Below are 15,244 nucleotides of genomic sequence, written 5' to 3' on the forward strand. Positions count from 1 at the left end.
GGACTGTGCATGTGTGTACAGAGCTTTTAGATCTGAAGGAAATGCAGCGAAAACAAAGGAAGTGACAGCTTTCTGTCAGGAGCTGACCTCAGTGGCACTCGATGCTGCCTCCTCAGGCTTGAGCTCTAGCGCTGCTGCTGCTGCTGCTGGGGGAGGCAGAGTGTTAAAAGTCAGCGCTGGGAGCTGAGTGGGAGGCCACAGATGACTGAGCGCTCAGGTCACCTCATGTTTGTGTGCCTTGTGTCAAATTTCATGGAGTAAGTCGAGCGTTGGGCGGGTTAGACCCCCCTCCTTGCTCCCTTTCCAGAGCTGGATTTAAAAGTATGTGCACGAGGAGCTGATTGTTGGAGCATCGCATACGCATTCTCCACTGGGGACCCTGGATAAACAGCCCTCGCAGTGACATTTTTCTCTTTTGTGTTTCTAGAAAGCAGACAGCATGCGTGGGGCAAGCCGGGGGTTTCAAAGCCCCTGTGAATTAGGGGCTGAAGTTGGACTCAGCCGGAACAATGGCGCATTCAGCGGCTGATGTTGTTCCCCTCCCGGCTCGGGGTTTTGCTGACATTGTAAATGAAAACCACTCCAGGAGATTAGTTTTGTTTGCTCTGCTCCCACCCACCTTTGAGCTGCTGTGGTTTATCTCTCTCTGTTTTGTTCGCAGGTCTGACTGCCTCATTAAAACTATTCGTTCGGAAGGCTACTTTGGCATGTACAGAGGTAAGAAGGGCTGAGGCAGGCTCCTCTAGCTCTGTATGGCTTTGCTCTGCAAGCACTGGTGTGTATGTGTGGGAGGAGAAGCCTGTATTCTCTGGCTTGTAGTGCAGTACCGTAGCAATACCCACAGATGTTGACACCTGCAGCTGTGTGTGAAAGTAGACTGCTCCATGCCAGATGTCTGCTCAGCAATCCACCATCTGGGACTGGAGTCCTCCCACGCCTATTCTGGTGTTAAATTATTCACCAAAGGTCATCTTTACTTGCAGTTTACATGGAGCTACTGTCCCAGGACTGCAGGTGTGCACTTCCCAACCTTGGGCACCATAGCTTTCATCAGAGCGGTAGTTGCAAAGGTCTCAAAGTGTCTTACTTTGTTGTTGCTAATTGAATTTATGTCAGAGCCTGTGCCAGTGGGATCAGGCCTGTTTGGAGCTGTAAAAAAAAAAAGGATGGTTCATGATGGAACTCCAGCTGTTCTGACACTATGTGCTAGCCTTCTAGAAGTCTCCTGGCTCTGTGGTTTAGGCTGTCCATTGTAGCAGTGAGTTCTTCTGTTGATACTTTTTCTAGTTTTAATGCAGAATTCTTGAAAGTTTCTAAACATTTTGGAGAGAATTGCAGGCCAAATTCTGATTTCAATCATAGTAAAGGAAAACATGGAATTATAGCTTTGGCTGTCAACACAGTCCAGCTGGCATAGTTGATACTGAACTCTAGTTCACGTTACATACTGGTAATCAATTGCCTGAATGTGCAGTTTTTATCTCTGAGATAAATAGTGTGTTCAGATAGCGTTCTTTGTGACACTCATTCATTAATAAAGCCTCATTAAAGGACAGCATTGTTTAAATGAGTCCTTGCTTCTTTCTCAAGCCAGAGTCTGGAGATGCTGGCTCCTTGCTGTTGGCAGAGGCAGCAGCTCCTGCCAATCCCTCCATAGTTCCTAAGGAAGCACAGTCTCTGTGGCCATCTATTGTTGGAACAACAGCTGGCTGCCAAGGTGGTGTCTCTTGCCAAACTTGCTGGTGGGCGTTTTGGGGGAGTGAGGTAGATGCTGGGGATGGATTGGCTGCTTTATTTCAGCTCTTCTGGGAGCAGGCAACAGGGCAAATAACCCTGAGGAATCCTGGCAAGCTCCATGCTCAGTGCTAGCAGCAATGTGTTCCCCTTGCCTTTTTCCACAAGATCCTCCTGTATTCCTAGCCAGGAATGATGCATGCCTTAACTTTGGCCATAAATACTCATTGGCAGGCAGCTTCCTGGGGAGCAGAGGGAAGAAGTTGTTCCTGGGAACTCACACAGGAGATTGTAGGGCTGTCAGGGCCCTTGAGAGAGACTCTGCAATCCTGGAAAGGACAAGGATATGCACCTCCAGGCCACATTTCATTTCCAAGCAGAAATCTCGAAGAAGACAGAGGGTTTTAGATAGTTCTTTCTTTTCCCACCTGTTGTGTAGGAGCAGTGATGAGTCCAGATGACTTGGTCTGTTTCCCACTAACCTCATTTCCTCCATTTGAGAGCTGATAATGGCTTGAACTTGTCCCCTCCAATTGCTGAACGAGGAGCTGGGTTTGGATAAAGGTTGTGTGAACAGCTGCAGCCTGAAACTCACAGATGTGTCAGTATGGCCAGGATGCTAAAATGAGTCTTCCAAGTACAGCGGTCCTTTTCTCTGTACCTCAATTGTGGGAGCTGATATTAGAAGCCCTTTCCTCCTTCTCAGTGAGAGATGAGACAGTAAAATACATCCAAGACTTGTAGAAAGCATATTTTCTGGGAAGAAGATAAAAATACGGCTCAGAGTTGCAGCTTGTGGGAGATGGAAATCAGACGGTAGGGTGGATTCTCGCCCCTTCCGTCTGTCCCAGCTCCACAGCAGAGGTTGTGCTATGACTCACAAGCGCTTATTTTCAGATGTTAAGCTGAAATTAGGAGGATTGTTTGTTAAGAGGCTAGAGCGGCAGCTGCTGTGTCCCATGGTGGTCACAAGCACAGTGATCATCCCTGCAGGACACTTGTCCTCTGTCAGAGGACAGAAAAGGGTCTGCTTGGGCCCAGCCTTCCCCACTCTGTGACTTCAGGCCTTTTTCATGTGTGAACCAAAGCTCACTGGTGCAGACAGAAGAGAGGCTTGAGCCTGCAGGCTACTTCTCTGCAAGTCATCCTGTTAGATCTTATGGGCAGCACGTGACACGCTCCCAGCTCCGTATGGGTCGCCCATAGTGAAAATTCTGGTGCATGTGACAATCTCAATGTTTCTTTCAAATTCTTCTCTGAAACTACAGGTGTTCTTGGCCTAGTTTGGCTGAGAAATAAGAGGATTTTCTCAAGTTCTTTCTCCATATCTGGGTAGCAGCAGTGCCTCAAAGCTGGGTGGTGTTGTATCTCCCTGCCTGTGCTAAGGGATGTCTGCGGGCTGCCTTCAGGTGTGATGTCAAGCAAATGAATTCATAATTCATAGTGCCCTGGGCTTCTGGACTTTCTGGACACCAATGGAAGGAGAGTCTGGCAGAAGCCCTTTCCAATCCTTGGTACAAACCATCCAGAAGTCACCTACAGATCCCAGCACGTGTCCTGGAAAGTCCTGCTGCTATTTGTAGAGCGGACATTTAACCTAGCTGGCAGGAGCCACAGGCCTGGATCAGGCTGGAGAAATGTCCTTTGCTGTTGATGACGTTTGGAGTTTAGCTGCACCTTGTTTGATGTATATTCTTAGCACAGTGTTACAGTAGTGTGTCAGCCTTCCCTTGCCTCTGTTAATAATATCTCCCACGTCACCCCCATTCACACGCTGCCTGCCAAAATTACCCCAGACTGCCGGGGCCGTGCCAAGTTTTCCGGACTTCAGTGTACCCTATTAATGTTTGGGATGGTTACGTTTATGTTGCCCTGGTTCTACCTATTCACTGCCCAGCTTCCTCAACTTTGGTTTGTTTCTGATGTCTTTGGTGAGGAGCTGCCTCTGTTTTCTGGCATGAGAAAACACCAGCTTATTTTTCCATGAGATGACCCAACAAAGTGGGATATGCCCTCCTTCCCTTTTTGTAAGTCAGCTTGGTTGCTTAGGGTTTATTAGCAAGAGTGCTAATGCTGCACTGGGGTCAGAAGTAGAGTGATTCAGTTCTCTGTTATGTAGCCTGTTGTTGGTATATAAGAGCTTCTATGAAAAATGTGTTTAATAACAAAACCTAGGGCTCAGTGAGAAAAGGCACTTAACAATTTAGCAGGCAAACAACTAACTGTTTCTGCCTCTTAACAACTTGATTTCAATCTTTGTGGTTCTTTCCTACCTTTCCAAACATTTTTTTTAATGTAATGATTACAATTTATTTTGCATTCTAGTCACCTGCCATTGCTTCAGATACATGCAGCATTGCCTATAGGCCACAATTAGCTTTAATTAGGGAAATATAGTCGTTGGCATAGCTAGAATTGAAGAGCTGCAAGGTTTTTGTAACCAGGTAGAAAACACCATGGAAAGCATCCAGCCAGCAGCTGAAGTATCTCATTTCTCCTCCTCCAGTGATTTGAAGCTGTTATGGATTATTGAGGACAGGGATTATCCATTCTCTGCTAAGCAGCTTTGCTGAAAATATCAAAGATGTAGGAAAAAGCAGACTATCTGTTTTTCCCTATCTTTTGCATGTTTTATTTCCCTCCATTTTATTTGCAGTTGGAGGAGAAATTGATGTGAAAGCCTCCATGGTTCCTGGAGGATGTCAGGACATGTCAACACTTAGATTTTTTCCTTGATGTTTTGGGTTTATATTTCTTTCTTTTGAGAAACCCTTTGTGCATCTGTTAGAATAGCAAATACATTCTTTTTTCTTCTTCTTTTTTTTTTTTTCCCCATAAGGAAAAGGTGATTTATGCTGTCTCAGTACTCTACAGGCAATTACTTCCTTACTGTTAGGAGCAATGCTGAGGTTGTCTTCCACTTGGCACTTGATGAAATGTTCTGCAAGTAGCCATTTCACTTGAAAATCAGGCTGTGTGGATTCACAAAACTTGAATGTTGCTGTCAGAGAGAGAAAAATGTGTCAGGCTGTCCTGTCAATGCTGTCTATTTCTGATGGGGACTTCCCATACGATGGAGATGCGTCCTTGAGCAGGGGAAGCAGATTCAAGGATTCCCGTGTCCCAGTCCCAGCTGTGATGCCACTCCACTTCCTTATCTGAAGAATGTCCCCCAAGCCTGTGTTTTTCCACATCTTGTTTATGGGTTCTGTAACCATGTTTGAAAGGAGGGAGGCAGAAGCTCATCCTCAGGAATAGAGTTGAGTTGACTTTCCGTAGGTCTGTTGAGCCCTTACACTCCTGTTAATTTGAGCTCGTCCCTCCTGAAAACATGGCCCCCAGATCTTCAAAGGTTAGTGTGAGTGCGGGCTTGTCTTTGGAAACCTGAGTTTTGGGACTAGTTGTTTTGATCTCCACAGCAGGTCCAAGTGCAAAAGTGTACCCTGGCAAAGGCAAGTTTGTATTTAGTCTTGCAAAGATGTTTAGATTGTTTGCAAGTACCAAGCTCCCCTGAAAGGTGTGGAGCTCAATGTAGAGGCTGGGAAATCTTAGCACTATCTACTGGAGGACTTTCTAAGCTGTAACGTTCAAAGGGAAGAGAATATTCTGGAGCACTGATCTAATGGTGCCCAACCCAAAGTGTTCAGGTGGGACCAGCCATCCCTTCAGCTTGTTATCTCCAGGGTGGCTTGAAAGCTGCCTGCCAGCTGTTGTGTTGTGCTAATGCTTGTCCCAAAGCCCTCCAGGCCCTGCAGGCTGCTCATTGTGGCAGGCTCAATGCAGGGATTTGCTGCTTTTTGCTCCTGACAAAAGAAAGTTCAGCGGGTAATGGGAGTGAGGGTTGTTTACAGCCCTGGTCCATGGTAAGCAGGCCAGCCTAGCCACGGCTTGCAACGGACAGAAAGCCAGCTTAACTGTCCTACTGAGCAACTGCTCAGAGGGTGACACCCAGTGGTGATACATAAGAGCAACCATCTAACCCCAGGAGTTTGTGCAGCGCTGGCTGAAGTCCCTGCAGAGGTACCAGCTGCTATCAGCCAACCTCCAGCTCTTCTGTCCTCGATTTTGAGCTGCAGTGCATTTCTAAATAATTCAGTTAACTGCTCCTTCTTTCATTCTCATTCTCCAGTGGTTTTTCCTCTCTTCCTTTCTAGGTGCTGCAGTGAACCTGACTCTAGTGACACCAGAAAAGGCTATCAAACTGGCAGCCAATGACTTCTTCCGGCATCACCTCTCCAAAGATGGGTGAGTAAAGGATGCAGACCTTAAGCATTTAACTTAAAAGACAGTAGCTCTTGGGATGAGGCTGCTGGGGTGTCTGAGTAAAGGTATAATGTGGTGATATGACAACTGAAACATTAGTTGACCTTGAACAGCTCAGCCAGTGATTACATTTGAGCTAAAGAAGTAACATCTAAAACTGGAAGTGAAAAGCTCTTCACTAGATGACTGGTTTTTATCCAAGCTTCTAAAAATAGTTACAGCTTTTGGACAAGGTTAACAGATCCAGACTTTGTAAGCAGCATATTTGAGAGGAACCCAGCAGCACTCATGGCTGCTCAGACAGCTGCTGGGAGGAGCCTTGTCCACAGCATCCCATTGGATGCTGCTGTCTTCTTTCTGGCTTTTCAGTGACTGCAGCTTGAACAGATTGTGACTCAAGTTGTGTAGACCCTAAACTTTAGCACCCTCTTGTCCTTTCATAGCTTGAAAATAATTCCAGAGAGCTGAGAAGAGGTGATGAGTGAACTTCAGTTTGGCAAAGGGCACTGGCAATGTAAATGCCAAATGAAGATTATCTGTTTAGTTTGAGAGGTTGGGTTAATGAACTCAATGCTGGTAAAAAGCACCAGTATGGCAGTTGTGTGGAGCCAGACCTTGGATATTTAATGCTGTTTTCACCAGAATATTTCCTTTATAATTCAGATGACACTCATGTCTCCCTTCAAGATCAAGACATCTCTCCAGAGACGGACAGTGAAGGGTCTAGCAAGGGCAATGTTTTCAGTAGTTAGAAAGCAACCTGCCTACAATAAAATCCCAGTTCTTAACTCTTAACCCAGCAGTTCACCTTGCTGTAAACACAAAGTTCTGCCAGAATTACTTGGTTTAACAGCTTCCTGTAACATGCCATCACAGAATCACAGAATCACAGAATCACGTGCCATGCCAGAACGCAGTGGCTCAGCAACGTCAGTGGAGTCTGCAGATTTGCACAGGTTGTGGATCTGAGCCTTTCCTACACCTATTTTTTTGTTCTGGAGTCTTTTTAAGCAGCACTTAATGTACGTCTGTGTGACTCATCGGCTCGCAGCTGTTTGTGATCGTCTGTCTCTTCAAATAGTGTCTCTCTGTACTCTGCACAGAAGGTGGGAGGTGATGATGTCCTCATTGCTTCTTCCAAGTGGTGGGTCTCATCCCTGCAGCATACAGCACAGCAAGCCCTGATGTACTGCTGTAGCCTAGCTCTTTGCTACCATCTATGAAGTAAAGACTTAATATGTTGAGTCTCAGTATGAAGCATTTTTTTCTCCCTTAGAGGAAAAGAAAGGTTGGGCCTTGGTTAGGTGGCAAGTGAACTAGACATCACACATGGTGTTGAAGTCAACTACTATGGGGGACTTGAATGAACAAAGTCTGGTCAGCTCTGCTTGTAGAGATAGCTTGAATGAGTTGGACAGAACCTTGATACTGTGGTTATAGACAGTTTAAGATATTTCTAACTAGAGGCGTCATTCCAAGATGCAGTGGAAAAGAAGGTGTCATGCAGGTTGGCTGTGGTTGGTATAGGCCATGAAACTAGGATCTAACTGGAAGGTATCGTACATGCTGTGACCTTGCTTAGGGCATGGGGAGCAGGGAGTTGCTGAAAGGCCAAAGATTACCAGGAAGCACCAGGACTCTTAGAAACTGTGGGACAGTTGCTTATTTTGGGGTCTTTCTTCTGCTTGCAAGGAAGTTGCAGGCATGGGGATGGTGAAAGTAACCTGTTGGAGAGGTTGTGCCCAGCCATGCTCTGGTGGCTGTGTGCCACCTTCCTGCTGGCAGTTCCCAGGATCTCTTCCCATGTGCAGCTCACGTGACAAAATTATTTCACTGGGTGATGGAGCTGGGTGTCTGCCAGAGGGTGCCTTGCTCTTGGTCCCATTTTTCCAAGCTGTTTGCAGGCTTCTCCCTTGAGATGCTTCTGTCTCCTTCTCCCTGGCTAATTTTGTTAGAAGACAGAGCAGGAATCTTCTAGACTTGTTGTCTTCTATTTAACACTGAATGCCTTCATTGCTAAGCTGCTGGCACTTACCTTGCTTGAAATGTGTTTTTTATCAGTTCCTTGTTTTACAAAACGTGCATATTTTATCAGTATTTGTTGACCAAAATTGCTGAGTCTGGCTTCCACTTGAGCTTCAAAGAAGCATTCTGTGGACAGGGAGATGTCCACAAAATGTGGACATGTGGCAAATGGCCCAAAATAGCTTCAAGATACTCAGCAACTTCCAGTGAGCTGCTTTTTTTTTTTTCCCCCCGCTTTGAAAAAACTTGATGTTGAAATGAACCTGCTTTTAAACTGCTGGAAGAATAATGTGGCATAAGGCCTGTTTCCAAAAGGCCAGATGGAAAACAACACAAATGATGTAGGAAGTTCCTGGCTGCAGATTGCTGGAAGACTATTTTGGGGCTGTATCACTGCATCACTGCAGGTTTGTGCTAGACTCTTTTTTTGGTTGTGTTTTTTTTTCCCCCTTCCTGGCTGCGCTCATGGATGCTTCAGGAGTTGACATTGGGGCTTTATGTCCTTATTGGTGCTCTTGTTCCCCTGAGCCTGAAGAGTTCTGCTCCTGCAGGTCTCTCCACCCTGGGGCCAACTCAGATGGGCACTCTCCCTCCTGCAGTGCTTTCCCACTCCCTTTTGTTACAAGAGAAATGTGCTCACAGGAGGCTTAATTTCTGCTTCTTTTCCTGTTTCTATTTTCAAATTGACACCAGTGGCAGCCTGCTGATAACACTTCTTGTTTCCAGAAGAAACAAAACTTACTGTGCTGGTCTTCACATGCCACCTCATTTAGAAACAAGGAGGCCTGTGAGTACTGGAAACCCCCTAGAAAACGTGGCATTGTCCTGTGATTATTTTGCCTTTAGAGTCCCTGCAGTTTCCAGGCCAACAAGCTGAAGTGGGGATCTGCAGAAGCATCTTCTTGCAGGTCTTCATCGCTGTGCTTCTGGGAAAGCAGGATGTGAGAGGGGAAGCTTCTTCGCTTTAGGCTACAGAGAACTGATGAGATTTTTCTCTGAATTTCTGAAGCTGGATGGATTAAGAAATCCATAAACTCAGAGCTGCTATCAAAACAGCAGCAGCTTTATCATCCAGAGCAGAGGATGTGAGAGCAAGAATCACTGGAACTAAGTGAAGCACTTGGAGATGAAGCACACAGGCATGAAGCTAAGAAAGCAATGTAAATTGGTAGTACACCTGCATGCATTTAAAGTACAGTGATTTTTAGATACTCAGTATGTGTGCACACTTTCATAGGTGCAAGTGTTGCCTATAGAGCTTTTTGTCCTCTTTGAATTTGGGTGATAAGCGCTTCCTAAAAGCTGATCCCTGTAAAGTGTCTTCATGTTTATCTCCAGAGCATTTAATGCCAGATAGCTGTTGTTTGCCACGTGCTTGCCAGGTTTGGTTCTTGGCTATGTGCTCTGCCTTGGCTCCAGTAAAAAGTGTCTCATGTCTTCTTATAAAAGACATTTCTTAATCTTAAAAGCTCTGCAGTGTCTCTGGATGAGTTTCCTGCTGTTCATCTTCCTCCTCAAAGCCTGTCATTATGTTATTCTCTTACCACTCCCATCATCTTTACCTGCATTTTATTTGCTGTTCTGGAGTAAAGGCTGGAGATGTGCTGACTGAGCAGCTCGGGTTCCTACTTAAACCACTGTGGTTGCACTAATTGTTCTTTTGCTGATGCCAGCAAATTTTCTTCCTTTCTGCCCCGCTTCTTGTCCAGCTTTGCTTGGAGAAGAGAAATAGCTGACTGTAATCCCAGAGGCAAACATAGCACTTTTCCTGCTCTTCCATTTAGATGCGGAGACTGGAGCTTGTTCTCCATTGCCTTGCTGGATGGGCTCTTTCCTCCATCCTCTCCTCTTTCAGGCTGTCCTAAAATACTCAGACTATCTCTTTTGTGGCACCTGGATAAGTAGCGATTGTATGGCCTGGGTGATCCTTAAGCTGCAAGGTGCACATAGACTGTGAAGAGAGGCTTTTGGTTTAGAAAGGAGAGGTGCTGCCATTATTTGTGCTGCTGAGCTTCTGTGTCACCTTGGCACACACTCATACAAACACAGAATTATTAAGGTTGGAAACAACCTCCAAGTCTAACCACAACCCACCCCCACCATGCCTACTGACCATATCCCTCAGTGCCACATCTTCACTGTTCTTGAACACCTGCAGAGGTGGTGACTCCACCACTCCCTGGGCAGCCTGTACCACTGCATCACCACTTTCTGACAAGAAATTTAATGGGCCAGTTCTCTCCTGTTGTTATCTGCTGGACGCCCAGATACTTCCTTAATGCAGATAACCTGCATCCAATCCTCTGAGACTTGTGGGTGGGAGAAAGAGCAAGTTCAGAGTTCATAATCTCACTGTGTCCCTTCAGGAATAACTGTCTTTGAGGTCCTTTTATTTAGCATACAGCAGCATAGAGAGTTATGGTGGATTGAAGTCATAGCCTCCAAAGGTCAGCCAGAAGGTAAGGTCACTTTCAGCTGTTAATCCAGAGGGAGCTGGAGGTGGATTGTTTAATCACAGCAGGAGCCTCTGGAAGGAACATGGCCCTTGTTGTTTCCCTTCCTGCTATTTACATTGTTAGAAAACCAACTGACTGCCTTTGATTTGAACTCTTCAGGAGCTTTGTGCAACCCTGTTTGGACAGACCAAAGGCAGTGGTTATTTTATGAGTGAGGAAGGTGATGTCCAAGCTGGGAAGAACATCTTGGCTCCTATAATATGGCTTTGTTATGGATGTTTCCTTAGGTCAGACTTTTCCTCCCTTTAGGAATCTTGTCACACCTATTGTGGAATGGTTGGGGTCCTTCCCCCAGCACTGGCATCTCCTGCACAGCCAAGATTTTTCAGAAACTTTTGAAAAAGATCAACTTGACATCAGTATACCAATTTCCATCGGTGCAGAATTTGGGATATTTGTTACATTTAACACACTCTTGCTGTGATGAAAGATTGTTCTGACGCTTGTTGGACCAAGTCCTTGTAGAGACTGTGGCTTTTGAAGTTAGTTGGGATGTTCCAGTGTTCAGACCGTTGAGGATAAAGCCTGTGGTGCCTTGAAGTTGAAACCTCTGTTGTCATCTAGAGGTGATCCATTTTCCAACTCATTTTATGTGCAGACTAGCAAAGTTTTGTGATGGAAGTTTGACCTTCGGATGGTAAATTTTAAGCTTCCTGACAAAAGATTTGCTTGTCTTGGTGTGCTTTTATTTCCTGGACACCCCTCAGGTTCCCAAGAGATGCAAACCGAAAGCCCTCATTCTACATGCTTTTGATGTACCTGTTTAACATCTCTCTAAAATACACCCACACACAGAAACCTTCACTGAGTCTCACTGCTGGGGCTCCATGGAGCTCAATCAAGGCGGGCTGATCTGTGTGTGCTGGGGTAATGGCCCACAGATGAACACACAGGGCATCTCCCTGAGCTTTTGAACAGAGCATCAAAGCAATCTTGCTGGGCAAAAGCCAAGTGTGTGCTTCAGGGTTGCTGCAGGGTTTTTGCTGAGGCAGGAGATGCTCTGCCAGGTTGTGGAGAGACTAGTAGCTGGCTTCTGTGAGTGTCTGAGTCCTCCCACTGCTGGCCTAAGGGCTGTGCAGCAATGCTTCTGTCCGCGTTTCATCCACAGGGGAATTTGAAAAGGTAATACTATGTGGTGTTTCTTCCTTCAGTCCCAGTGGAGAGCTTTATATTTAGCCATCATAATCTCTGTTTGTGCCTCTAATCCCTGCTTGCTCTGATACCCAGCCTGGAGAAGATGAGAGGCGGAGAAACGGGCGCACTGACGTGGCAGGCAAGCAGGATTAGGGCAGTCCCACTGTGACCCGGGGTGCCCTGCGGCATGTGGGCAGGTGGGGAGTGGGCAGAGTGACGTGCCCAGATGGGAGATGCCCAGCTGGGGGAAGCTGAGCAAATCCCCAGCACTGCCTGCTGCTCAGCACGTGCTGCGATGGCGCCCAGCAGCAATTAATGCTCCGTTCATTGCACTCAGACCTGCAATTGCCTATTGCTGCAGCAGCTGGGCTGTGGGAAGGTGAAAGTACTCATTGTGTTTAAAACAACAAAAAAAGAGGCTGTTTCCCCTTGGCTGTATGATCTCTCACTGCTTTTTTTTTTTCCCCTTTTAAAAAAGGAACAGATCAAAAGCACTTTTTTTTTTTTTTCCCAATGATTTCTGGTGCCACCGTGGTGTGAGATTTTTACAGGGCGAGAACTCACCAGTTTCTGAAAATTGAGCCTTTCTGCATCCTAAGTTCCTCTTTTCATCCCTAACTGCGTGGTTTTGTGGCTTTGGGAGGGAGGAAGCTGTGTTTTGTAAGACAGGAGCATGCCCCCACTGACTCCAGCCCTCTGGCACAGAAAATGCACAGAGCTGCAGTACTGGGGTTCTGTCATGCCCTTCGTTTCTCAGCAGCAGCAGTTGGGTGTAAAAGCTGCTTTTTTTGCCTTCAGGAAGTAGGGTTGAAAAGGCTGATAAGTTGAAGAAGTTGATAATCATAAGGGAGCTGCTTCTTGACTCTCACATTCACCTTTTACATATTGTTGCTTTTGTCAGAGAAGTTGAAAGCAGCAGCTAGAACTGTTTCCTCTTGCTCCTTGGTGGCCTCTGCTGGGGATGTTGTCAGTGTTTAAAGGACTAGGCTGGCAGGAGGGAAACTGCTGCAGCTCTTGGTCCAGGGATGCAAAGGGCTGTATGTTCCCCTCTTTCCCACTGCTGAATTGAAACAGTGCCAGGTTAGCGTGTCTGTTGGGACACCTGGTGGTGTGTCATGGATCACCCTTGAGGACCACGTGGTATGACAGCAAACAGCCAGCCTTCCAGTGTAGTGGTCTGGGACTGTGCTGGGCGGGCTTATGGCTTCTTCTGAATGTTGGCCACATCCTCTGACCACCTCTCTCTTGCTTTGGGCAGGAAGAAGCTGACGCTGCTGAGGGAGATGCTGGCAGGCTGCGGTGCGGGTACCTGCCAGGTGATCGTCACCACTCCCATGGAGATGCTCAAAATCCAACTGCAGGATGCAGGGCGGATTGGTACGTCTGCATCTCCCTGTGCACTAGGCAGGGAGAGGGAATGAGCCATAAAAACGCTTTTCCTTCCTCCCACTTTAAGTCAGAGGTACCTCAGTTAGTAGCAGAAATTTATCCTCTTCCCAACTTGTTTCCTCCCAGCCTTTGCTCACCTGGCCTTGCAAAGGCCCTTTTGGTTAGAAAACGTGTTTTTGCTCAGAGCTTGGTGGGTGAAACAGCAAATGCTGGTGGTGGATGGAGAGAGATAGGAGAGATGGCTGGGTTGAGCACCTTGTGAGCGATTACAACTTGCCAGCTCTCTACAGTCAAGAAGGAGTTAGCATCCTGCAGTGCTTTTGCTGTGGTACTTCCTCTGTCTCCTTCTTTCCTGGTGTCCTTTCTGTCTTCCCCACTCCTCACGGTAATACTATCCTAACAGCTTCCAGGCATCCTTCCCTGGTCAGAACTGAGACCAGAAGTGGCTTGGAGAATCTGGAGGAAGAGCTGTCACTATTAACCTCTTTGAGAAGTCAGCCCAGCATATGGCCCTGTTCTTGAGAATGTCTGGTGATGCCCACTAGGTACCTTCTGAAACTGCCTGGAAAATGGGCCAATTTGTCCTCTAATCTCTCCTTTGATGTGGCATTCCTGAATAATCGTGGATTTACTTTGCTTTCACCTGTTTGCTGCTTTTAATGCAGACCTTATCTTCTTTGTGTAGTATTTTAAAGTGCTTGAAGGATTTAAACCATAGTTGAAAGGGTTCACAAGAGGTTTGTGCTGATGCAAACACCTCGTTCTCTGTGCAGCATGGACCTGTGGTGTGCCGGTGGCAGCCACAGCATTGCCTGCAGGTTGGTGTGCTCCCCATCTTCTGGCCAAAGAACAGAAATGCATCAGAGTTTGAAAAGGCTCCTGGAAAGGAACCACGTTGCCTGTGTAAAAATGGTCTATCTGCTCAGAGTTAATGATTGCTGTACCTCCAGTTTGCTCTACTGAGAAATCCTTCTGTCCCGTGGCACCAGGCAGCAAGAGGCTGCTGTTGAGCATCTCGCAGTCTCACACTCTGCTTCTCCGCAGCGGCACAGAAGAAGCTGATGGCAGCACAGGCCCAGCTCTCCTCTTCCTCTGCGGCCGGGGCAGCAGAGCCGGTGGTGGAAACGCGCACCACAGCGACGCAGATAACCAGGGAACTGCTGCGCAGCAAAGGCATCGCAGGACTCTACAAGGGCCTGGGGGCCACGCTGCTAAGGTAGGACGTGGAGCAGAACTGTCAGCCTGAGCCTCCAGAGAGTAACACAGGCGTTTCAGCTCTTGTCCCTGTGCAGTCGCAGAGCTGGGATCATGTCTGCACTGCACTTGTGGCTGCGCTGCCAGCACACCATGCATGCAGCCCTTCGTTTGATGCTCGGTTTGTTGGTGTCCCACCCTGACTTTGCTCATCCTTGTCCTCTTTCTTTCTTCCCCTTCCTCCCTTCCCTCCACAGGGATGTCCCGTTCTCCATCGTTTACTTCCCGCTGTTTGCAAACCTGAACAAGCTGGGCCAGAAAGACCCCAATGTCAAGGCCCCGTTCTATGTGTCCTTTCTCTCTGGATGTGTGGCCGGTAGTACAGCTGCAGTGGCTGTCAATCCTTGTGATGGTGAGTCCCCAGCAGCTTGTTCTGGCAGCCTGGTGAGGGGCAGGATGGCCATGCTTGCCTCTTCACTGCATGAGCACTGAGGGCAGTATAGGAAGCGAGCTCTGCTGTTGTAGCTGCCTCCAGGAGCTGAAGGTGTTTCCTTCAGCTGAGCTGGAAACTTGGCTGTTTTTTTCACAGAAGTTTGAAGTACTCACTAGATAAGTCAGGAAGATATAATTCATGTCAGCCATTCTTTACAGGACTTGCCCCTGTAAAGGCGCATTTCCATCTGGAGTATTGTCCCCCAACCAGTGACACATGTGCCAAAGGGCAGAGACAAGTGGGGGCCTTTTCTTCTGCTCCACAGCAGCTGCCTCAAATACCTTAAAATCTTACCTGAAAGTAAATCCTTTCTTGTCAACATTGCACACACTTCAAGAGGGGAAGAAATGTAAGAGCAATGCTGCGTATTTTAGGTATTTTGACCTGCCGTTCCAGAAGGAGTCGAGCATTTGGAGATAGCTCAGAGTATTTGGAAATCAGATCCCATTTTATAGAAAGATACTGAGTTTGGAAGTATTTAAACCTAGGTCAGCCT

General features: G+C 47.0%; 1 protein-coding gene across 4 annotated transcripts in view; it reads left to right on the forward strand.

Annotated features, from left to right (window-relative positions):
- The window catches only part of SLC25A22 (solute carrier family 25 member 22), a 37,995-nt gene that overhangs the window by 20,686 nt on the left and 2,065 nt on the right, over window positions 1–15,244 (forward strand). For all 4 annotated transcript variants that reach the window (XM_042813922.1, XM_042813921.1, XM_042813923.1 and 1 more), the window contains 5 exons: window positions 662–717; window positions 5,889–5,979; window positions 12,931–13,049; window positions 14,106–14,277; window positions 14,513–14,667. In XM_042813922.1, coding sequence (XP_042669856.1) covers window positions 662–717; window positions 5,889–5,979; window positions 12,931–13,049; window positions 14,106–14,277; window positions 14,513–14,667 — 593 coding nt within the window. The remainder of the gene's footprint in view (window positions 1–661; window positions 718–5,888; window positions 5,980–12,930; window positions 13,050–14,105; window positions 14,278–14,512; window positions 14,668–15,244) is intronic.

This window comes from Centrocercus urophasianus, unplaced genomic scaffold (genome assembly GCF_019232065.1).
Source record: "Centrocercus urophasianus isolate 14NV4802_14NV808 unplaced genomic scaffold, USGS_Curo_1.0 seq_14, whole genome shotgun sequence".
Classification (NCBI taxonomy): domain Eukaryota; kingdom Metazoa; phylum Chordata; class Aves; order Galliformes; family Phasianidae; genus Centrocercus; species Centrocercus urophasianus.